The following is a 25,970-nucleotide window of genomic DNA, read 5'->3' as shown; positions in this document are numbered from 1 at the left end:
TTCTGAGAAAATAAATATGAGTAAGGGGGACTTTTTACCTAAATTCATAGCATATTTATATTAGAATCTTACTAAAAACAATATAAAGATGAAATGACAGGAGAACCATTAAATTATGCTATGTGCATTTAATGGAATGTTTCCATAATAGTTACAAAGAGTTTGCAGTAAGATGTGAAGTTGTTTATGGTTTAATATTATGTTAGAAGATATAGAATTTTATCTAGGGTATGATTGAGTTAAAAATAAAAGCAAACCCACACTTAAACAAAAGAGATTAATATGAATATTCTAAAATGCTACTCATAGTTATCTTTGAGTAGTGGTTTGTATGATTAACATTTTTCTACAGTCCAGTGAACTTGTGTTATTTTGTAATTTAAAAAAAGATGAAAAAGGTAAAAACCATTAACTCGGTGTTTGATTTTACTGCAGTTGATAATCTGACATTTCAATGTCTTTGCCTAAGTCTATAGTGTCTTCACATGTAGCATCTTGCTGCACTTTCTTCCAACTTCTCCAGCTCCAGTTTTCTGCTGCAGCCTGGTTAGGGCACTCAAGCATTCAAGAATACCTTGAATTCTGCTCTATGATTTTTGGCTTCAGCCTACAGTGCCATTCTGCTCCCTGTCCATCCATCAAATCCTCCTAAAAACTTCATTCAAATCCTGCTGCCTTTGGAGAGGCTTCCCTGAGTCACCCAGGGCAGCTGTGGCCCTCTGTCTCTATAAAATACCTATGCAAATGGGGTTCAGCTAACTCTGACTTTCATCCATTTGTGCCCCTTGAGGATTGCACCAGGCATGCCTCTGACTTTGTGAATCCCACCTGCTAATTTCTTCGTGCTGACACTGGCCGGTGACACGTGCGTAAGGATGACCTGGAAAAGTATATGTGTTTCCTGACTGTTAACTTAAGGAAAATCCTTTGTACAAATGGGACCTAGTTAAACTTAGAAGCTTTTGCACAGCAAAGGTTTCCTTGACAAAACAAAAAGACAACCTACTGATTTAGAGAAAATATGATATAACCAATAATGGGTTAATATGCAGTATGTATGGATAACTCATATAACTCAATATCAAAAAGGAAACAACCCAATTAAAAAATGAGCAGAAGACCTGAATAGATGTTTTTTTTGCAAAGAAGACATGCAGACGGTCAAGTTCAGTTCAGTTAGTTCAGTTCAGTTACTCAGTTGCGTCCGACTCTTTGTGACCCCATGGACTGCAGCACACCAGGTTTCCCTGTCCATCACCAACTCCCGGAGCTTACTCAAACTCATGTCGATCAAGTCGGTGATGCCATCCAACCATCTCATCTTCTGTCGTCCCCTTCTCCTTCCACCTTCAATCTTTCCCAGCATCAGGGTCTGTTCCAGTGAGTCCATTCTTCGCATCAGGTAGCCAAAGTATTGGAGTTTCAGCTTCAACATCAGTTCTTCCAATGAATACTCAGGACTGATTTCCTTTAGGATGGACTGGTTGCATCTCCTTGCAGTCCAAGGGATTCTCAAGAGTCTTCTCCAACACCACAGTTCAAAAGCATCAATTCTTCAACACTCAAGCTTTCTTTATGGTCCAACTGTCACACCCATACATGACTACTGGAAAAATCATAGCTTTGACTAGATAACCTTTGTTGGCAATGTAATGTCTGTGCTTTTTAGTATGCTGTCTAGGTTGGTCATAACTTTTCCTTCCAAGGAGCAAGCATCTTTTAATTTCATGGTTGCAGTCACCATCTGCAGTGATTTTGGTGCCCCCAAAAATAAAGTCTGCCACTGTTTCCCCGTCTATTTGCCATGAAGTGATGGGACCAGATGCCATGATCTTAGTTTTCTGAATGTTGAGTTTTAAGCCAACTTTTTCATTCTCCTCTTTCACTTTCATCAAGAGACTCTTTAGTTCCTATTCGCTTTCTGCCATAAGGGTGGTGTCATCTGCATATCTGAGGTTATTGATATTTCTCCCAGCAATCTTGATTCCAGCTTGTGCTTCTTCCAGCGCATGCTTTATCCAGCCTGGCATTTCTCATGATGTACTCTGCATATAAGTTAAATAAGCAGGGTGACAATATACAGCCTTGACGTACTCCTTTCCCTATTTGGAGCCAGTCTGTTGTTCCATGTCCAGTTCTAACTGTTGCTTCTTGACCCGCGTACAGGTTTCTCAGATACAGATGGCCAGGAGGCACATGGAAAGATACTCAACATCACTAACCATCCAAAAAATGCAAATCAAAACCACTATGAAATATAACCTCACACCTGTCAAAATGGCTATCATCAAAAAGAACACAAATAACATGTTGGTAAGGGTGTAGAGAAAAGGGAACCCTTGTGTACCCTGCTGGTAGGAATGTAAATTTATGCGACAACTGTGGAAAACACTACGGAGGTATCTCAAAAAGCTAAAAATAGAACCACCATATGACCCAGCAATTCCATCCCTGCATATATATCCAAAAAAGCAAAATACTAATTCCAAAAGATACATGTACACTTATGTTCATAGCATCATTATTTACAATTACCAAGAGTGATCTCCCAGAAAAAGGTATGCTTTGCCTGATATAGCTAGTATTTAAATCAAATAGCTGTGAAAACATTACTTTTATGCTGACTTGCTGTAATACTCTCTTTGTTTTGATTTTTCATGTATTTACATACCTTTGAGGCAATAATGGTGTCTTAAGTGGTGGAGACTTGACATTTGCAGTCAGTATTCCAGACTGTTCCAGAATCACTAAATGAACGAATCTGTCTAAAGGTGCTAGGTGGTCTAGGCTCACTCTTTAGCCAAGTCTTGAAGGCCGCCCTCGCTAGAGGTTGCTGGTGCTAACATTTTTGCCAGGTGCTTTCCATGCGTACAAACGTATTATGCATTCTCTTTTTTCCTTTGAGTCAGCCTTACAGGAGATTTAAGGGTTACAGACTGCTCTGTGTCAGGATCATAAAGGACTAGATGCCACTGAAATGCTGTTTCAGAATTCCGAGGTCTCCTTTACTTCTTTTCTATGTATAATGGAAGGTTGGTAAATATTTTCCTGATTTTTTATAACTTTATTTTTATTTCTCTTTTGGCTGTGCTGGGTTTCTGTTGCTGTGCGGGCTTTTCTCCAGTTGTGATGAGCAGGGGCTCTTCTCTGGTTGTGGTGTGCAGGCTTCTCACTGTGGTGGCTTCTCCTGTTGCGGATCATGGACTCTGGAGTGAGTGGGATTCAGTAGTTGCGGTCTATGGACACTGCCGCACAGGTTCAGTAGTTGTGGCACATGGCTCAGTTGCCCCACAGCATGTGGGATCTTCCCGGACTGTGGATCGAACCTGTGTCTTCTGTATTGGCAGGTGGATTCTTTACCAGTGAGCCACCAGGGAAGCCCCTATTTTTTTTTTAATGAAATTAAGTTATTTTCTTACTCTAAAACAGGTGTTTTCTTCTAACTTTTTTTGAAAGTTAGCATATACATTTTTTAAAAATGCATGTCATTTAATTCAATACATTTTCACAAACACACCCAGGTAAGCAGTACTCAAATCAAGAAACAGAACACCACCACCACCCCAGAAGGAAGCTCCTGTTTCCTTCTAGCCACTCCTCCAACTAAAGATAATCTGTCTTTATACTTTAAGTAGATGAAATCACCTGGTAATACCTTCCATATCCAGCTTCTTTCCTTTAATATTGTGTTTGTGAGGTTTGTCCACCTGCAGTGCCAGAGACCCAGGTTCAGTCCCTGCATTGGGAAGATCCCCTGGAGGAGGAAGTGACAACCCACTCCAGTACTCTTGCCTGGAAAATCCCATGGATGGAGGAGCCTGGCAGGCTACAGTCCATGGGGTCGCAAAGAGTCAGACACAACTGAGCGACTCCACTTTCTTTTCTTTGTGAGGTTTATACACATTATTGTATGCAGTTGTAAATTGTTTCTTTTCATTCCATTATGGGAATGTGCTACAATCTATTGTCTATTCTGTGGTTGGTAAGCTATTGTGAACGGCTGTGCTCTGAACATTTAGTGTATGCCTCTTGGTGAATATATGTACATATTTCTTTTGGGCTTTTGTCTCGCAGTGGATTTCTGGAGTATTAGGAATATACATTTTTATATTTAGGATATGTGAGTGGACTTCTGAAAGTCTGTTAACTATATGTAGAATTTTGGATGTATGTATGTGGATCTTGGAGGTTCCATCACTTGTATGAAATTTTCATAAGTGCCTAAAAACATTCAGAAATACTTAGCAATACAGGGAAAACTAAAAACTGATCTTGCGTCTATCAAGAGCAAAATGAGGAAGCCAAGATGACAAAGAAGGATGGTTTCATGTGTCTAGGACAATCTGCTTTCAAGAACTTCCTTGATCTAAAGGAAATACAAAAATGTCAACTTTAAATTAATGTTTCTCCCTTCCGATCTTAAAATACAGTTTTACAGATATGAACTGAAAAGAATTGTTATTCTTGGGAAGGAAGAAGAAAAAGTAAAATAGTCCACAAATTATCAGCTAACATCCAATAAACTTAGCCTTTCTGTATCTAACCATGAAGAGTAAAACTGAAATTTCAGAAATGAAAAGGGGAAAATTCTTCCCATTCTTTTAATATCACAGCCAAGTAAAAGCACCTCAGAGATTTCTCCACATAATAAATAAATATGTAATGCATAATTTCTGTAAACAAAGCACTATGGGGATTCTGAGATAACAACACAATTTTTTATTTTAAGGAGCTTGTCTTGCACTTGGGGAAAAATAATGTAAATAACTGTGGTGCAGCCATTGAAAAATTTGCAATAATGGGAATTTAGGAGATGCAGAGGGGCCCAAAGGTCAACTCAGGACATAATTGATGTCTGTAGGGAATGTGATCCATAGATCTCTCAAATCAAGAAATTCAGAAATACTCTTACCTGATCACTGATCTTCCCAAATGGTTCTTTTTTACTTATTTATTTTGGCTGTACTGGGTCTTCGTTGCTGCTCACAGTCTAGTTGTGGGGAATGGGGAAGGGGGGCTTCTCTTGTTGCAGAGCACGGGCTCAGTAGTTGTAGCACACAAGCTTAGTTACTCCACGGCATGTGGAATCGTCCCAGATCAGGGGTTGAACCCATGTCACCTGCATTGGAAGGCAGATTCTTATCCACTGTACAACCAGGAAAGTGCCCTAATGGTTCTTTGAATCATTTAATTTAATGTTCTGATTATGAATCTTTAAAGCACCCAGATGAGAAAAATCACCTCTAGTGGACTGATTCAAGCAGTCTTTATAACTTCCCAGATTGTATCAGAGGTGTCTCTCTAATTGGGTCAATCTCATTTTTAAACATTTTGTAGCCCAAACCTAACACACTTATCCACACTGAGCATCATTCAGCAGACTAATCCCCTTTGAATTCTAATGAATCAGCTTAGCACAGCACAGAGGACATTCTCAAATGTCTGTGGAATAAGTTGATATTTACTCATGTTTTTATTCAAACTAGAATTATATAACATGATAGTTCATTATATTATAGGTTGCTGTGTATATGTATGTTATTATAAGTGTATGATTATGTTACATAATTTTGAGGATTAATCTCTACCAAATGGGCTTGCAAAGAGTTATTTTTAAAAATACTTCCAAATTTTAAGAGATAGGAACTTTGCCTTTCTTTCAGAATATATAAGATAGCTGTAATCTTGATTATGTGTTACATAAGTGTGCATGTTTATATTTACAAATCTGTTCCCTACACTTAGATTCTAACAACCCTGGTTGGTAGCCATTTCTCCCTTTTTTGGGGTAGGGTGGGAATGTGAACTTCAGGGTTTTTCAAAGTCTGGGTTTTAGAAGTCCAGTCCTACAATTAAAACCCAAGTATGTGACCCACACTGCCTCTCTGCAGAATCCATCTTTTGGTGAGGGTAGCAGGGGAGAGGCTGGGTTTGGGGTGAGCGGTGGCAGAGTTTCCGGCATCCACCCTGTGTACTTTGTGAGCAGCAGTGATGCACCGTGGCAGAGGCCATGAGGCTTGGCTTGAGGGAACCTGCGGTGTGGTTTGAGCCTTGTCCCCAGCTGAGTCACCCCTTCCCCTGTCCCTATGGCTCTTCCAGAGTTTTTTCCTTATTAAGAAATCCCTATTCTGCCTCCACTAGCTAGAATAAGAATGCAGATTGAGATACCCAGCAAATTCTGAAAATACTTTATGCTACTGATATTCAGATTCTCATTTTAAACACTCCTTCATTTTCGAATACTAATTTCATAAATATTGAATGTGACTTTTTCACCTTATTCCCTGAGGAAAGTAATAAAAGGATCATGTTGTGTTATACCTATGCTTGAGAGGCTTTATTAAATATTTATATAATGAATTTGGTTGAGATAAGTTATTTGTAATTTAGAAATTGTGAAGTATGTTATTTGTGAATATTAAGTATAGCATTCAAATAACTCTTACAGGCCAAATTAATTTTCTTTAATAAATCATAAATATTTCATTTTCCTGTGAAATACTTGAGTATTCAGAAAATAAAAAAAGTGGTTGGAAAATGATTCATTTAACCAGAAAACATACTGGTTTATTTGGGTAATATTAATCTTGTTAGGTGATGACCTTATCATTGTATCAACTAGACTCAATTTTTAGGAAACACTGACATTTTTCTTTCACTTTTCTTCCATTAGAAAGGAAGGAGTTATGAAATTACAGATCCAAAAGATGCTACTCATAGTTATCTACTTCCATGATGCTTAAAGTGTGGTTCACAGACCAGCAGCATCAACATTACTAGACAGGAATGGAGAATCTCAGGTCACACTCTAGACCAATGGAGTAAGAATCTGCATTTTAATGACATTCCCATGTCATTCATACAGATATTAAAATTTGAGAAGCACTCATTATATTCCTCATTTTATCAAACACAAACGCCAGTACTTTTTTTAAAAGAAGGCAGGAAGCGAGGCATTATTTAATGGTCCTCTCTCTTAAAAAGCTTATACTCAGTTGCAAGCCCTTGAAATCATTTCTTCATGGCAGTGGAAACCAGCAGTCATTTCCTTCTCAATATCCCTTCATATTAGTTATCCCTCACCAGCTCTCATAGAGAGTTCTCTCTTCACTCAAACACTGATGGCCTGCTAGAGCAAATGAACCCATGAAGAAATTCCTTCATTCATTCAGTAAACACTTGAGTAGCAGCTGCATGTCATGAGAGGGGGTAGAACAGTGAGCAAAACCAAGTTCTTGCCTTCATAGAGCTAACATTTCAGTGGAGAAAACAGATAAGAAACAAATACGTAAAATGTCAAGTATGATAAGCACTAGAGGAAGAGGGATAGAGAATGCCAGATTTGGGGCAGTGATCCTTTATACCCTAGGATGGGCAGGACAGGCCTCCCTAAGAAGGTGTCGAGACCTGGAGGAGGTGAGAGTGTGAGCCATGGGGGTACAGGGAAGAACGTATCCAAGCAGGAAGTAGAGTGGGGAGTGGACTGAGCAGAGGAAGAGAGAGTGGCGTAACATCAGAGAGGTGACAAAAAGCCAAACTGATTGTATATTGTATGGAATTTAGCTTTCACTCTGAGTGGGAGGAGAAGCCATTGCAGGGGTTTAGGCAGAGTGACATCTGACCCATATTAGGTGTAGGGTCATACTGGACCAGGATGGAAGCTTATAGACCTCTTAGGAAACTCTCATGGTCCTAGACAGGAGCAGACCATGGCTGAGACAAGACATGTATGCTGTTGAGTACTTGAAACATTGCTAATGAGACTGAGAAATAAATATTTTTTATTTTAATTAATTGAAATGGCAGTGACTGCATGTGAGTAGTGACTAATATATTGGACAGCACAGGCAGAGAAATAATAGATAATACAGTCGTGTCTTTTATTTCTACAGCAAAATTAGTGCTGTGTTGGACAGATCAGTTCAGTTCAGTTCAGTTGCTCAGTCGTGTCCTACTCTTTGCAACCCCATGAATCGCAGCACACCAGGCCTCCCTGTCCATCACCGACCCCCAGAGTTCACCCAAACTCATGTCCATCGAGTCGGTGATGCCATCCAGCCATCTCATCCTCTGTCATCTCCGTCTCCTCCTGCCCCCAGTCCCTCCCAGCATCAGGGTCTTTTCCAATGAGTCAACTCTCCACATGAGGTGGCCAAAGTATTGGAGTTTCAACTTTAGCATCAGTCCTTCCAAAGAAATCCCAGGGCTGATCTCCTTTAGAATGGACTGGTTGGATCTCCTTGCACTCCAAGAGACTCTCAAGAGTCTTCTCCAACACCACAGTTGAAAAGCATCAATTCTTCAGCACTCAGCTTTCTTCACAGTCCAACTCTCACATCCATACATGACCACTGGAAAAACCATAGCCTTGACTAAACAGACCTTTGTTGGTAAAGTAATGTCTCTGCTTTTGAATATGCTATCTAGGTTGGTCATAACTTTCCTTCCGAGGAGTAAATGTCTTTTAATTTCATGGCTGCAATCACCATCTGCAGATATATTAGAGCCCCCAAAAATAAAGTCTGACACTGTTTCCACTGTTTCCCCATCTATTTCCCATGAAGTGATGGGACTGGATGCCATGATCTTTGTTTTCTGAATGTTGAACTTTAAGCCAACTTTTTCACTCTCCTCTTTCACTTTCATCAAGAGGCTTTTTAGTTCCTCTTCATTTTCTGCCATAAGGGTGGTGTCATCTGCATATCTGAGGTTATTGATATTTCTCCTGGCAATCTTGATTCCAGCTTATGCTTCTTCCAGCCCAGTGTTTCTCATGATATTCTCTGCATAGAAGTTAAATAAGCAGGGTGACAATATACAGCCTTGACGTACTCCTTTTCCTATTTGGAACCAGTCTGTTGTTCCATGTCCAGTTCTAACTGTTGCTTCCTGACCTGCATATAGGTTTCTCAAGAGGCAGGTCAGGTGGTCTGGTATTCCCATCTCTTTCAGAATTTTCCACAGTTTATTGTGATCCACATAATCAAAGGCTTTGGCATAGTCAATAAAGCCGAAATAGATGTTTTTCTGGAACTCTCTTGCTTTTTCCATGATCCAGCGGATGTTGGCAATTTGATCTCTGGTTCCTCTGCCTTTTCTAAAACCAGCTTGAACATCTGGGAGTTCACGGTTCACGTATTGCTGAAGCCTGGCTTGGAGAATTTTGAGCATTACTTCACTAGTGTGTGAGATGAGTGCAATTGTGCGGTAGTTTGAGCATTCTTTGGCATTGCCTTTCTTTGGGTTTGGAATGAAAACTGAGCTTTTCCAGTCCTGTGGCCACTGCTGAGTTTTCCAAATTTGCTGGCATATTGAGTGTAGCACTTTCACAGCATCATCTTTCAGGATTTGAAATAGCTCAACTGGAATTCCATCACCTCCACTAGCTTTGTTTATAGTGATGCTTTCTAAGGCCCGCTTGACTTCACATTCCAGGATGTCTGGCTCTAGGTGAGTGATCACACCATCATGATTATCTTGGTTGTGAAGATCTTTTTTGTACAGTTGGACAGATAGGCAGTGCTTAATAGGTGGATTAATGATGAGATCATTTCTCTGCTCTTTTTGCCTTAAAATATCTATGATTCTGTGTACCCAAGGTAGCTTTGGGTCATTTTTGACATAATGCTTGTAATTTTTGATAGCTTTCTTCCTAGCTTTCATGAAAAGATAGTCCAGGCTCATGTTATGCATTTCTTATCCCTGGAATCAGCCATTTCTCTTAAGAAGACTTGATTTCAAAATTCAAGATATTCATTGCTACTGGTTGGTCATTATTTCAAAGCTATGTCTTTTTTTCTTCCACAATGAGCATCCTGGGTTTTTAAGAACACAGAGATGATAAAAATAGGGTATCCCATAATTTCTCATCTGGGCTTCCCAGGTGGCGCTAGTGGTAAATAATCCCCCTCCAATGCAGGTAGATGTAAGAGACATGGGTTCCATCCTTGGGTTGGGAAGATCCCCTGGAGGAGGAAATGGCAACCTACTCCAGTATTTTTGCTTGGAGAATCCCATGGACAGAGATGCTGGGCGGGCCACAGTCCACGGGGTCACAGTCAGACACGACTGAAGACTTAGCATGCACACACGTACAGTAGACTCATGCACTGTGTTACATATTTATCAATAAATTACTGTGAAGCAAATTATAGCATGACCATACAATAGCGTACCATGCAGTTACGCAAAAGTGCATGTAGCAACAAAAAAAAGGATGAGGTAGTTTTTTATGTTCTAATATGAAAAGCTCTCTAAGAGATATTAAGTAAGAGAAGCATGGTCAAGCCAATGTACGTACATACCATTTTGAAGTGGGGGGGGGGGAGTAATGGACAGAATATGTGTTGGTATTGGCTTGTATATGCCAATTAGCTTCTTCAGTACAAAAGCTTTTTCGGAAGCACGTTATGTAAACCACTTACCTGCCTTTGGAGTGGACCCAGCAGGAGCCCTGTTCCCTGGCTTCCAGGAAAGTGGAGTTTCAACCATAGCTTTTCTGTATTCATCCTATTTTTAAATATTAAATAAATGTTATCTTCCAGAATCCACCATGCCCAAATTGAAATTGGAGATTCTAAAAGGAAATGTGATGGTTTTTTATTAGATTTGTATATTAATAAGCACCAATTCACTAAAGTTTCAAGACCTGAACCATGTCTCTGAATCTTGTATTCACTGTTTCCCAAAAGTGCTCAACACACTGTTCCCAAATTTGGAATGGGAAAAGAGGCAGTGCTTAATTCTGGACTTTGCTTTTTTATTCAAGTATGGTTGATTTACAATGGTGTGCCAATCTCTGCTGCACAGCAGAGTGACTCAGTTTTACACACATATGAGTGAGTGAGTGAAGTCGCTTAGTTGTGTCCGACTCTTTGTGACCCCGTGGACTGTAGCCTACCAGGCTTCTCTGTCCACGGGATTCTCCAGGCATGAATACTGGAGTGGGTTACCATTTCCTTCTCCAGGGGATCTTCCCGACCCAGGGATCGAACCCAGGTCTCCTGCATTGGAGGCAGAAGCTTTAACCTCTGAGCCACCAGGGAAGCACTCTTTTTTGATATTCTTTTCCAATATGGTTTATCCCAGGAGATTGGATATTGTTCCCTGTGCCATCAGTAGGACCTTACTGTTTATCCATTCTAAATGTAATAGTTTGCATCTATCGACCCCAAATTCCCAGTCCATCCCTCACCCTACCACCTGGCAGCCACAAATCTGATCTCTGTTTCTGTTCAGATAGGTTCACTTGTGCCGTGTTTTAAATTCCACATATAAGTTACATGATACTTGTCTTTCTCTTCCTGACTTACTTCACTTAGTATGATAATCTCTAGTTTGATCATGTTGCTGCAAATGGCATTATGTTGTTCTTTTCTGTGGCTGAGAAGTATTCCATTGTGTGTATGTGTGTATGCACATATACACAGCACCTTCTTCATCCATTCATCTATCTATGCCCATCCATTCATCTGTGGGCGCGTAGGTTGCTTCCGTGTTTTGGCTATTATGAACAGTGCTGCTATGGACATACAGGTGCATGTATCTTTTTAAATTATGGTTTCATCAGGTATATTCCCAGGAGTAGGATTGCTGGATCGTATGGTAATTCTATTTTTAGTTTTTTGAGGAACCACCATACTGTTTTCCATAGTCACTGCATCAACTTACATTCTCACCAGCAGTGTAGGAGGGCTCCCTTTTCTCTATACCCTCACCAACATTCATTATTTGTAGACTTTTTAATGATGGCCATTCTGACTGGTATGAGGTGATACCTCAATGTAGTTTTAATTTGCATTTCTCTAGTAATTAGTGATGTTGGGCCTCTTTTCATGTGCTTACCAGCCATCTGTATATCTTCTTTGAAGAATGTCTATATAGAACTTCTGCTCATTTTTTGATTGGGTTCATTTTTTTTGGTGTTAAGTTATACGAGCTGCTGGTCCAACTCCGGACTTTGTGGACAGAATTTCTTGTAATGGGAGAAGGGATGAATGACGAGGCCAAGCTTAGATTTCTAAGCAGAGGAGGGAAAGGGGGCTTACTAATCTATCACACAGTTTATAGTTCCATGAAAATTATGGTTGGTGAGGGTAGATATACCACAGTGGACAGTGGCCTCTGTGGAATAATATGGTTAGCTTATTTTGCATCTCTTAGCTCCTATAGCTGAAATGAAAGTTTAATAGTAATATGCTGGTATGACCATGAAGAGAAAATCTGTGCCTAATCAGGCCAATTTATAAGGAAAAAATGAACCACTTTGTGTAAGAACTTTAAGAGAATACTCCAACTGTTAAGAATGGGTGCCTCTCCAAAAAATTAACGTTTGGTTTTTGCCACCAAATATCTGGCTTAGGCATGTCTAGTAGATGTGTAGGCATGCCTCCTAGGAAGTGAACGCTCAGAAGATCTCATATATTGAAAGAAAGATTAGTATCTAACAGAGGATTTTACCCACCACCAGATGAAATCAGAAGCAATCTTTACTATAGAATAAAGCTTGCTCATCCTACAAACATACCATCTTCCAGCATCGCATTAGGAAGTGCTGGGGAGGAACTTGAACCATTTGCTAGCACCTGCTAGAGAATAGTCCTCCCGGCCCACTCAGCAGAAGCATCTGGGCAGCACTTTTCTTGTCGTGACCTCTTTGTTCCAGTTTTATGGACTCCCCAAGCAGCCTTTAGTACACTTAAATTTCTTCTGCTCTGTAAGCCTGGCCAAATAGTCAGACTTGGAGACTAAACTATAGTGAGACTAAACTATAGACTTCAGTTCAGTTCAGTCGCTCAGTCGTGTCCGACTCTTTGCGACCCCATGAATTGCAGCACGCCAGGCCTCCCTGTCCATCACCAACTCCCGGAGTTCACCCAAACTCATGTCCATTGAGTCGGTGATGCCATCCAGCCATCTCATCCTCTGTCATCCCCTTCTCCTCCTGCCCCCAATCCCTCCCAGCATCAGGGTTTTTTCCAATGAGTCAACTCTTCGCATGAGGTGGCCAAAGTATTGGAGTTTCAGCTTTAGCATCAGTCCTTCCAAAGAAATCCCAGGGCTGATCTGCTTTATAATGGACTGGTTGGATCTCCTTGCAGTCCAAGGGGCTCTCAAGAGACTTCAGTTACCACAATTTAAAAAAAAATATGAACGTGTTTATTTATTTGGCTGGATTGAGGAGTCTCAACTCAGTGATATATACACATGAAAATTATAGTTGAAATAATCCCATCTCCTAAGTAATCACTCTTAACTGTGTTGAGTTAAATATGTTCTTTCCCACTGGTACTTAGCAACCATAACAACATTCAGTCTTAATCCATAGTTTTTTTGTCACTTTAGGCCCTAAAAAATATTACTTCAGTTATTAAGGATTAGTCATGTCCATTTTTAAATTAAGACTTTTTTTTTTAGAGAAGCTTGAGAGTCACAGCAAAATCGAGGGGAAGGCACGGAGGCGTCCCCATACTCTCTGCCCCTGCACATGCATATCATCCCCTATTAGCATTTCCCACCAGAGGACACTTTTGTTACAACTGATGAACCTACACTGACACATCATGTCACCCAAAGTCCGTAGCTTACATTAATGTTCACCCTGGCTTTGGACGAATGTATAATGACATACATTCATCACTGTGACATCATACGGAGTATTTTCACTGCTCTAAATATCCTCTGTGCTCTGCCTGTTCATCCGTGCACCCAACCCCTAACAGCTACTCATCTTTTCATTGCTTCCTGAGTTTTGCCTAAGTTTTTCCTTAGTTTTGTCCAATCTAATGGACTCATATAGTTTGTAGCCTTTTCAGATTGACCTCTTTCACTTAGAAATATGCATTCTCCCTGTCTTTTCATGGCTGGATAACTTATTTCCTTTTGTGTTGAATAAAGATATACCACAGTTTACTGATACATTCACCTACTGAAGGACATCTTGGTTGCTTCTAAGTTTTGGCAGTTATGAATAAAACTGCTGTACATACTGCATGCAGGGTTTTATGTGGACATACACTTTCAACTTATTTAGGTGACTACCAAGGAGTTTGATAGCTAAATCATATGTGATAAGAGCATGTTTAGTTTTGTAAGGAACTGCCAATCTGTCTTCCAAAGTGGCTACAGAATTTTCATTCCCATCAACAATGAATTAGGGTCCCTGTTGCTGTACAAACTTGTCAGCATTTGGGCTTGTCAGTGTTCCGGATTTTGGCCATTCTAATAGGTGTGTGGTGGTATCTTTTTGTTTTAATTTGCATTTCCCTGGTAACATGTGATGGGGAGCATCTTTTCATTTGCTCATTTGCCATCCGTATACCTTCTTTTGGAGAAGGCAATGGCAACCCACTCCAGTACTCTTGCCTGGAAAATCCCATGGACAGAGGAGCCTAGTAGGCTGCAGTCCATGGGGTCGCTAAGAGTCAGACACGACTGAACGACTTCACTTTGACTTTTCACTTTCATGCATTGGAGAAGGAAATGGCAACCCACTCCAGTGTTCTTGCCTGGAGAACCCCAGGGACGGCGGAGCCTGGTGGGCTGCTGTCTATGAGGTTGCACAGAGTCGGACACGACTGAAGTGACTTAGCAGCAGCAGCAGAGGCATCATACCTTCTTTGGTGAGGTGTGTGTTAAGGTCTCTGGTCCACTTTTTTAAACAGCTTGTTTTCTTTTTCAGTGTTGAGAGTTCTTTATATAATTTGGGTGACAGTCTTTTATTATAGGTGTTTTTGGCAAATATTTTCTCCCAGTCTGTGGCTTGTTTTCTCATTCTCTTAACATTGTCTTTCACAGAGCAGATTTGTGTCTTAATGAAAGTTCAGTTTATCAGTTATTTCTTTCATGGCTTATGTGCGTTTGGTATTGTATCTTAAAAAGTCATTGCCAGACTTCCAGGTTAGTGAACACACAGAGATTCCAGGACAGTGGTGCACCCGGAGAGGGTATGGAAACTCTTCACCACTTCCCTCATACCTTGCTCTATGTATCTTTCTTGCCTGGCTATTCCTGAGGTATCTCCTTTCATAATAAACTGGTAACCTAGAGATCCCAGGGCATGGTGGGAAGGCAGGTGCTCTGAGACTGGACAGTCTTGGGCTTCAATCCTGTCCCCCTGTTCACAGCACTGAGGCTGTGGGCACCCTCCTACTCTCTCACTTTCCTCCGTTGTAGGATCCTTGGGTGATCTGTCTAGTGTATAAAAATAATCAGTAGATGATAGGCACTCTAGATTGGCTGACCCAACCTCAAAAAAAAAGGGTCATTGCCATATCCAAGGCCATGTAGGTATTCTCCTATATTACCTTCTAGGAGTTTTATTTTAGCTTTGTATTTTATGTTAATTTATGTTTATTTTGAGTTAATTTTTGTGAAAAATATAATATCTGTGTCTAGATTCATTTTTTTTACATATGGACATCAGTTGTCCTGGCACCATTATTGCAAAGACTATCTTTGCTCCATTGTTTTGTCTTTGCTCCTTTGTCAAAGATCAATTGACTATATTTATGTAGGTGTATTTCTAGGCTTTCTGTTCTGTTGATCTATAGGGTTGGCAAAAAAGTTTGGGTTTTTCCATGACATTGTACAGAAAAACCTGAATGAACTTTTTGGCCAATTCAACATTTGTCTTCAGCTAATACCACAATGTGGTTCCAGTAGCTTTATAGTAAGTCTTACAGCGGAGTAGCATCAGTTCAACTTTGTTCTTCTCCTTCAAAAATGTGTTGGCTATTCTGAGTGTTTTGCTTGTCTACATAAACTGTAGAATAAGTTTGTTAATCTCCATGGTACCTTGCTAGGTCCATTTTTTTGAACTCTTAGCTTTTGGTGGGGTTGACTCTCTGAAGAGGCTGGGCTGGTGGCTCCAGCACTGTTAAGGGGTATGGCCTGCCTTCTCTAATTCCCATCCACCTTCTGCTCTTCCTTCTCTGAGGTTGGTCTATGGAGGAAGGAGAAGGAAGGAAGATGTCTCTTTAAGTTTTTCTTCCTCTGCTTATGTTACACAATGTATTTTTGCATATTGCCTACTTTTTATTAGTATTATTAATGGAATACTACTCCATAGTTAACATATTAATCACAGTTCATTTGAATTTCCCATCTTACATTCCCAGAATTTGTGTCACATCTGAGCCTGGCTCTGATGCTTATTTCGTCTCTTCAGACTCTGTTTTTCCTTGACTTCTAGCATGCCTTGTAATTTTTGGTTGAAAGCCAGGCATGATGTATTGGGTAATAGAAACTGAGATAAATAAGCCTTCAGAGTGAGGTTTTATGTTACTCTGGCTAGGAGTTGGGCTGTGTTTAATATTTGCTATAGCTATATAGATTCCAGAATCTTCTGATTCCTTTTTGTCTTCTCTGCTGTGTTAGGGCTTCCCTAAGATCTCCTCCTTAGATAGAGTCTGAATAGAAATGTCTGTCAGCTGTAATCCACTATGTTTATATTGGCATGGTGAGGGGCATTTGTGGGAAGAGCAGTCCTATAATCTTATGGTTAAATCTCAGTCATTTGGTAGGCCTGTGTCCCTGCAATGGGACTTTCACAACTATTTCTTAGCTGCTTTTTCTTCCCTTAGGTGAGACAGGAAGGCTGGAGGAGGCTAGAGACAAAGAAATGCCCTTCCCCCAGGTAGGATAAAACTCTCAAAGTCCTTGGAGAGTAGGCTTGGTTATGTTATATTTATTTGGATATATATCATAATGCTCACTCTTCTCCTCCCCCTGCCAGAGCCATGAGAATTGTCGCCATAAGACTCCTGTGGCGTTCCCGGGGGTAAAACCCATGAACTTGTGGGGCCCACCTAAGATCACCCCCCAGAAGTTTCTCAGTCTCAAGCTACTCCACATTCAACTCCAGCAAGTTTCACTAAAATTACCATAATTAAAAGATAAACTGAGGCATAATAAAAATGTTGAGTTTATTTGAGCAAAAATTGATTCAAATCTGGCATCACCAAACTGGAAGTGGTTAGGAGCACTCCAGCAGTGGGAGCTTGAGGCGTAATTTTATAGAGAAAAAGAAGGCAAAATTAGGAAATTACTGATCGGCCATAGTGTAAAGCCTGCTTGGCTATGGTTGGTTGTCCTTGAGTTTCAACCTTAGAACCCGGAAGCAGTTACAGGCTGAGATTTTGATTTGCTTACACAGGCCTCTAGGCATTAGAACCACCTCAGTCTAGTAGCCTCCTGGTTTAGTTTAACACTGTTTAAGTATTCCTACCTATATGTGGCTCCCAATCCAGGCAGACAAATGTCAGCCATGACTGGATTCTCCTATTTTGCCAGATTTCAGGGTGACAGTTTTCTTGACATAGTCAGTTCTCTGATGAGCCTGAGAGAAGTTGTTATTTTCACTTTTTCAGCTTTTTCTTGTAACAGCAGAAGTGACAGTTTTTACAAGTTGAAGTTGGAAATCTACAAGTCAATTTTGAATTAGGAAAAACTTAAAAACAACAACAACCAAAAAACAACAAAACCTGTTGATAGACGCCAAAGAGGTCTATTGATGAATTTTCTGTTGTTTAACAAATGGGAAACTTACAGAGTTATTTCAGAGTGATGACATTGGTATGAGTCTGATTTAATTCTTTTATTTGTTTTTTAAATTAAATTTATTTATTTTAATTAGAGGCTAATTACTTTACAATATTGTATTGGTTTTGCCATACATCAACATGAATCCGCCATGGGTGTACACGTGTTCCCAATCCTGATTTAGTCCTTTTAATTTCATCTGCTCAACCAAAAAATGGTACTCATCATAATTATTGTGAGACATACATTTCTTTTTTATTTTTAATTGGTCAGAAATTGCTTTACAATTTTGTGTTGGTTTCTGCCGTATGACAATTATATTTAGTCATAATTATATATATATCCCTTCCTTCCTGAGCCTCTCTCTCCTCCCCACATCCCCCAGCTCTAGGCTCTAGGTCATCAGAGAGCACCAGGCTGGGCTGCTGTGTTATTTAGCAACTTCCCACTAACTATTTCACACATGTGAAAGTGTTCATCGCTCAGTTGTACCCAACTCTTTGTGACCCTATAGACTGTAGCCTGCATGGCTCCTTTGTCCATGGGATTCTCCAGGCAAGAATACTGGAGTGGGTAGCTCTTCCCTTCTCCAGGGGATCTTCTTCACCCAGGGATCAAACTCAGATCTCCTGCATTGCAGGCAGACTCTTTACCATCTGAGCCACCAGGGAAGCCTGATTTTACACATGAGAGTGTATACGTGTCAGTGCAGCCTTCTCAGTCTGTCCCATCCTCACCTTCCCCTACTCTGTCTACAAGTCCATTCTTTACTGGGCTCATGAGTACTGCTTTTCTAGATTCCATATATATGTATTAATATATGATACTTGTTTTTCTCTTTCTGACTTACTTTACTCTGTACAAGAGGCTGTAGGTTCATCTGCCTCACTACAACTGACTCAAATTTGTTCCTTTTTATGCCTGAGTAATATTCCATTGTATAAATGTACCACAGCTTTTCTATCCATTCATCTGTCAATGGATATCTAGGTTACTTCCATGTCTTGGCCATTGTAAACATTACTGCAATGAATATTATGGTACATGTCCCTTTTAGAGTTGTGATTTTCTCAGGGTATATGCCCAGTAATGGGATTGCTGGCTCATGTGATATATTTATTCCTAGGTTTGTAAGGAATCTCCATACTGTTTTCCATAATGGCTATTACCATTTACATTCCCACCAACAGAGCAGGAGGGTTTCTTTTTTTCTATGTCCCCTCCAGCTTTTATTATTGTGTGTAGATTTTTTGATGATGGTCGTTCTGATTGGTGTGAGGTGATACCTCATTGTAGTTTTGATTTCCATTTCTCTAATAGTGAATGTGTTGAGCATCTTTTCATATGTTTATTGGCCATCTGTATGTTTTCTTTGAAGAAAAGTCTGTTTAGGTCTTCTGCCTATTTTTTGATTAGATTGTTTTTCTGATATGAGCTTCTTATATATTTTTGAGATTAACCCTTTGTCAGTTGCTTCGTTTGCAATTATTTTCTCCCATTCTGAGGGTTGTCTTTTCATCTTGTTTATAATTTCCTTTGCTGTGGAAAAACTTTTAAGTTTTATTAGGTCCCACTTGTTTATTTTTGGTTTTACTTCCATTAATCTAGGAGGTGGATCATAGAGTATCTTGCTGCGATTTAGAGACACAAATTTCTAAGACTTCAGTTGTATTTTTCCACAATGCCAAAATAAAGGAATGTAACTCTTAAAAAGCATATCATTTTCACTAAAAAAAATTAAATATGTTTCTTCTTACTTCCTAAAGATTTTCTCACCTGAACTGAGAAAAGATGAATTTAAAATCCATTTATTCATTGACTCAGATTCTCGATAATTGTTTAACTCATAAAAAGTTCTACTTTCCCCCAAAGATCTAGGGCACATTTAGACCAGGTACTTATCAGAGTCTGTCCTTTAGCCGAGCACATTGCTCTGCACACAATATGCCTTCATTAAATACGTGAATTGGATGTGGGCTTATATGACTTTTTATTACGCTGGGTTGCCAGAGTTCTGCCATGAGCTTTGTGTCCCAATCTACCTTGTTATTCTTATCTCTTGGCTTAAAATGCTGTGCCTTGCAAAAGGCTTCTATGAGCAAATACTGGAGTAAAAAGAATTACACCCTTTGAAAAGGGCCTGAATATGGTTTTTCATGAGGCCTATTACAGTGCCTTATACCTCATTATGATCTACTGGGGAGTTATTGTGCATCTTGTAATAGAGGCTAAATTCGTATTTTCATCACCTGATTAGTATTTCTGAATTGGCTCTGGTGCCAAAAGGAATATTTTCCCTTACTGCCTCTCCTTTTCAGTAGTAATATAAACATAATAAAAAGCACTAGAATGCATCTCCTCTCCAGAAACAAACAAAAACCAATTACGGTCACTCCTAAGGGAAGTCTTCAGGGGAGAAAGCCAAGAAAAGCAGAGAGAAAGCTGAATACCCCTGCCTTTATCTGTCCTCTCTGCCTAGCTTTTGAGGATCATGTTTTCACAGCCCAATTCAGATTCTTTCATACCCAGGTAGGGAGGAAGAATTTTTGTCCTCAGAACATGATTGATGTATTAAAACGTATGACATTTAATGGGAGAGGGGGTCTGTTTCTTCTAGGGTTCATTTGTGATATACATTTTCTGGCTTTAAATCAAACTATAGAGCAGTCCTGGGAACCAGCCCAGGAAGCATCAGTGAAGGTCCACTCTGTGCTACCCACTGTCCACCTTCCTTGCCTGAGCCCAGCAGGAAGTGTGGCTGGGAAGACATGGAAGAAGAGAGGGTGAGAGAGCTGGAGTGGAACAGGGGGCGGCCCTACGCCCACTCTGTGTTTGTCACAGCAAACACCCTCTGTGGGGGTCCTGGGCTGTTTGTCCTCTAAGCAATACTTTGCCCTCTCTGTGCTCCATTGTGCATCACAAGGAGGCTGAACTCCGCAGGTCCTTGGTTTTGCCTTTAGAGTTGGTTTTCTAGCTTTTATCATCTCAACAGGCTCCTTCTTTCTCTCTTCTGTTTAATCATTTATAAAATGAAAATTTTCCCTTATTTCTCTGGTTTATGGTTAAAGGGAGATTGAATGCGGGACAGTCTTGCGCTCGTATGCCTGGTCCTCTAGGAAGGGATGACCCTCGGAGATCCAGCTCCCACCAGACATCTGACTTTGGCTCTAGTAATGCTTCCTCCTCCTTCTGTCCCCAGTCCTGAGGGCTACCTGCTTGGCTAGCAGCTCTTCCACCACGTGTGAAGCTAGTTCCTAGGGTTAAATTCCCTCCACGGGAATAGACTGCTCTCCGTTTACCTGCTTGGACTTTGACTGCTACCTGTGTTCCTTATATATTTGTCTCAGACCTAGAAGGGCAGTTCCTAGATGCCAAATGTTTCATTTTCACAAAATTGCTTTTTAAAAAGTCAGTTCAGACCAAGCACAGTACATGATGCTAACGTGTCATTTCAGTAGGACATTGTGAACACTTATTTCTGGAAATACATAAGATTGAGTCTGGTTCCTGACAACCAAGAAGGGCGTAGAAGCATTTTTCTCAGTGAACTTTAATTCAGCAGAATATTATCTCTCCCACAGTGTGAGCCATGATGTCTGTAGGAGGAAAGAGCAGGTGGCATGGGTTCCTACAGCGTAGACACTGTGATAAAACTGACATGGATTCACCTCCCAGCTCTTCCAGGTGTTAGCTGTTTGAGCTCAGGTCCATTTTGTTGCTGGCCTTCGTTCTGTCAATAAAACATTGGTGTAATAAGAAGATAACCTGTGTAAAAGGCTGACACAGGAAATCCTTGATCTTGCTTTTGGGGCTGCTTTTCTTGTTTGGATTCTCACTAATCTCCATATTCCTGCTTCTTTCCCTCTCCTGTTGTTCTTCATCATTTATAAACTGAAATTCCTGTCCTCATTTTGCTAAAGCTCAGCTAAAGTGAGGGCTTCCCAGTGCTATAGAACCCGCCTGCCAATTCAAGTAGATGTAAGAGATTCCAGGTTCCATCCCTGGGTTGGGAATATCCCCTGGAGGAGGGCATGGCAGCCCACTCCAGTATTCATGCCTGGAGAATCCCACGGACAGAGGAGCCTGGCAGGCTACAGTCCACAGGGTCACAAAGTCGGACACTACTGAAGAGACTGAACCTGAACACAAAAGTGAAATTCTCAAAAATAAAAACTTTACTTGAAAGTGAAGGGAAACTAACAAGGAAACAAGTAAGCAGATACAAAAGCAGAAAAGTCACAGTCACTGTGTAAGGGGCCCCTGAACAGGCATTGGCAATGACTTTGTGCCCCAGGGACCCAGCCTACCTGTCACAAATGCCCCCTACCTCACAGCACACAGCTGCTAGGCACCAACACAGCTCTTAGGACCTAGAGGCTTGCCTAACTGAATACAGAGTCCCTTTCAAAAACGAGTTTTTATCTCCCTCCACCACCCAAATAAAACTTTCTCTGCTTTCATGCTGCATTTGTTCCTTGGAGGCTTCATTCAAATAAAGAGACTGTTCCCCTTCTCAAAGCGTCTATTCATTATGTTGCCTCCAAACCTGAAACTTCTGAGCCAGGGAAGGCTCTGAGAATGCTGCCTTTCAACAGATTAAACAGCCTCTTGGTCCTGGAACTGGCACTAAGATTAGCGTGCTAAAAGGAAATCTTGTGTATATTTTGCCCCGTTAGAAGTTGCAAATCAAAGGAACAATATTGGTTGAAGTCTGATGTTTCCCCAGCTTTGGTAGTAGTTTCTTTTCAGAGTTCCAGGAAAGCAAAAAGGGAACTGTCCAACCAAATAGATTACCTAGGGACTACTTGCTAGCATTTTAAGTGTAGTCATTGCTATAGAAACAAAAAGATGCAGTCTTCAAATAATGTTTCATAGTGCCTACCAAAGAATAAACACTCATCATTAACTCTCGAGCATGGGCATCTTCTTGACCTCTGGCTCAGCCAGCCTCCCAAAGACCACTGCAAAGGAAAAATAGATATTTTTTTCCCCATTAGAAAAGAAGCTTATCCTCTTCCTGTCTACTCTAGACCACATGTACCTGCGCTTCTCTTTCAAGACAGGAAGAAGAAATGGGTTTCTGCTATTATTTTCAAGAAAAACCAGAGGCTTCTACAGTTTGGGTTTATAACCAGGCACATATAACCTAGACAGAAGCCAACCTATGTAATGTAAAGAGACAAGATACATGAATACTGGAAACTCATGGCTCAGAAATAATCAAGAGTTTTGATTGCACACATTGCCAGGGCCCTCATACATGCTGGTCTCCCACTTTTGAACATGTTTCCAGGTGATTTGGCATCACAGAATTCTCTCCTGTCTTTTTTGAGGAGGTGGTACAAACACAGGACTCAGAGCTCATGGTCCCTTTCCTATGAAAGGTCTTCCATAAAAGACTGTGGGCTATGTCAGAACAAAGTCGGGCTCTGTTCAAAACTGCTGTTGAATTGGACCAGATTTACATTCCTTGGTCTATGCTGGTTGCAAACAGAATGCTGCTAAAATCCTATAACATTGTTTGACATTTGTGCTCTATTGATTTCAAGAGGGAAAAGATGTCTACTAGATGCCAGCAAGGTGATGAAAATGTTTAAATTCACTGCAATTTCATTCTAAACAAATCTTTCTCATCTACGGTTTTCTTAAAACATAGGATTCTTTTCCCTTTTTTTCTTAATTCTATTATAATATTAAAAGCAGCAACTCATCTGAAATTTACTGTTGATAAAAAAGGTATATGTTTATACATGCATGACGTGAATACCTTTATGTACATATTTTAAATTAATATTGATTTTTATTTTCCCCATTGATTATATTTTTTAATTGGGACAAAAGAAGACCCTACTAATTTATTTTCAGTGTAATGGCTTCTATTTGCAAAAAGTAAGGGTTATTAGTGTAAAGTATAATAATCTGTTATTTTTCTGTGGCTGCTGTAACAAATTGCCACAAGCTTAAAAAAACAGAAATGAATAACGTTATGGCGCTATAGTTTAGAAGTCTGAAATTAGTCTCTGGGCTAAAATCAGGCCCATTCCTTCTGAAGCCTCCAGAGGAGCTCATGATTATATGTTGTTGTTTTGCTTTTTCCATGTTCCAGAGGCTGCCCTGGTTCCTTGGCCCTTGGCCCATGTCCACCTCCACCATCAGAGCCAGCAAAATCAGGCAGAGTCTACTCCCACTGTTATCTCTCTGGTTCTAACTTTTCTGCCTCCCTTGTCCATCTTTTAAGGACCTTACAATTACATTGAACCTACCTAGAACCATCAGGATAATCTTCTTATTTTGAGCCTTAACTTAATTACATCCACAGAGTCCCTTTTGCCATGTAATCGAATATATTCATAGGTTCTGAGGATAAGGACATGAACATCTGTGAGGGCTATTATTCTGCCCACAACAATCTCGTATGTAAATCTGCTGTCTTCTCTTACCTTTTGGAAGTAGCATAAACAGCATTGTATTGATGGTTCTACCAGTCTTTGATGGAATGTGTCTTTCTCCTCTGTTTGGAAACGCCATTACCAGATATTTCAGAAAAACAGAGCAAAGAAGATTAAGTAGGACTAGGGGACTCAGCTGTGTAGCTGTATAGCAAGTCATTTCCCTGGAATTTCAATTCAACACCTTCAGCTGAAGAATGGATAATTATAAGCGCTTTCTCTAAATCCTAGAGCAGTTCTGACAGTCACAGAACCTGAAAACTTTGTATACCACTTTGTAAATGGAAGAGATGGTAGCCTAGCTGCCCCAGTGGGTTCAGGGAATGTGAGTGTGTTAAACCATCAAGAAGCATCATTTAAAAAATTAAAACTTGCTAAAAATACAGATTTCAGGAAAAGAATCTTAACTGCATGAGAGAGGATGAAATCACTCATTTCCATTCTTAAACAATCCTTTCTCTCTATCCTCTGAGATAGATCATTTTAATCTCTTTTCATGTTTACCTTGTTTTGCTTTTTCTTCTGCCCTGATGTTTGTTATGCTTTGAGTAGATATTGATTCCCTTCTCATTAAGCCTACAAACATCTAATCATTCCTGTTTGGTTTTTTCATTTTTAATAATTTATATTTAAATTTTGGCAAATAGAGTGGTCTAACCTTGCCCTTTGAATGCCTGTGCATTCAAGTTCTTTAGGCAGGTTTTATCTCTTGTTTTTTTAATTCTATTTTGAGTTTTATAAAAATAGATGTTTCTTATTATCCCCAACCCATAATTTTCTTTAGTGAACTTTTGTTTAATTTTCTTTTGCTTTAACATTTTATTTTTCAGACACCTCTCATTGAACCTCACGTTCCTCTTCGTCCTGCTAACACCATTACCAAGGTAATGGGATGTAGGTGGGTTGATGAGCCGTCAGAGCTAGTTTCTTAAGTAACTATGAGAAGTGGTCCATATGTCAGAGCAGCACATCAGGAAACTGCAAATACACTTTCTAGAAACAATACATATCAGTGTGTCTTGGTTCTCAGTATAAAACAGTGACATGTCACACAAGTGAACAATGCATATGTATGAATGAACTGTATTTTTTAAGCACAGAGTCAGATTGAAAAGTGATTTAAAGATTTATCTGGTTTGTTTTCCATCTATAATCTCTCCTCCTTATTTTCCCCCTCCTCTCACTTGATGAAAATTCAGGTTCCTTCAGAGAAGATCCTCAGGGCTGGAAAAATTTTACGAAACGCCATTCTCTCTCGAGCACCTCACATGATAAGAGATAGAAAATACCACCTAAAGACATACAGGTATGTGTGATATAAATTGTGAAATTATAACAAACTTGTGTTTCCCTGTTTTCCATCTACAGGCAGCATGTTTTATAATCCTCCAGGGTCTAGAATTTCTGAGCTTGCCTTGGATCCTCACTTAACTCTAATTAGCCTTAATATTCCCAGGAATTACTCCTGAACTAATTTGCTTAGACACTGGTTTAAGTGTGATGAACAAGGAAACGAAAACCTTTATTTCTGTTTGCCAGTATATTTTAGGAAAACTACTAGATTTAGATGAGATTCAACTAACATTTACTGAGTGTTCATTTATACTTGAAGCCCTGAACAAGAAAGACCACTCTCCATACATTATCTCATTTCATCCTCATCACAACCTATAGGGGAGATACAGGGCCACTTTTCAGATGATAAATCTGAGACTCAGAGAGATTAAATAGTTTTCCTTGATCAAGTCACAAATCTAGTGAGTGGCAGAGCCAGGATTTAAACCAAGGTTAATTGACTTCTAAGTTTCTTTCATTCATTCTACACATTTGTTAAGTACCTACTGGGCATCAAGCATTATTGTGTTTCAAACTCTAAGGATACAGGAGGGAAAAAAATATAAAATACCCTTTACATAATTTACTTTCTAATGTAGGATTTCATTGTAGTGTGAATATAGTAAGATATTCAACTCTTTCACA

At 39.9% G+C, this 25,970-nt stretch overlaps 1 protein-coding gene across 7 annotated transcripts in view; it reads left to right on the top strand.

Moving 5' to 3' along the window:
- Nucleotides 1-25,970, top strand: part of RAPGEF4 (Rap guanine nucleotide exchange factor 4) — a 330,697-nt gene that overhangs the window by 207,625 nt on the left and 97,102 nt on the right. For 5 of the 7 annotated variants that reach the window (XM_027557478.1, XM_027557494.1, XM_027557507.1 and 2 more), the window contains 2 exons: nt 24,821-24,874; nt 25,190-25,296. In XM_027557478.1, the coding sequence (XP_027413279.1) occupies nt 24,821-24,874; nt 25,190-25,296 (161 nt within the window). Of the gene's footprint in view, nt 1-16,617; nt 16,637-24,820; nt 24,875-25,189; nt 25,297-25,970 lie in introns of those variants that run through there. The other 2 variants (XM_027557523.1, XM_027557487.1) reach the window with 2 other exon arrangements.

The sequence above is a fragment of the Bos indicus x Bos taurus genome, chromosome 2 (assembly GCF_003369695.1).
Source record: "Bos indicus x Bos taurus breed Angus x Brahman F1 hybrid chromosome 2, Bos_hybrid_MaternalHap_v2.0, whole genome shotgun sequence".
In the NCBI taxonomy this organism is placed as follows: domain Eukaryota; kingdom Metazoa; phylum Chordata; class Mammalia; order Artiodactyla; family Bovidae; genus Bos; species Bos indicus x Bos taurus.
The sequence above is the reverse complement of the archived record's forward strand: the minus strand, read 5'-3'. Positions and strand labels throughout refer to the sequence as shown.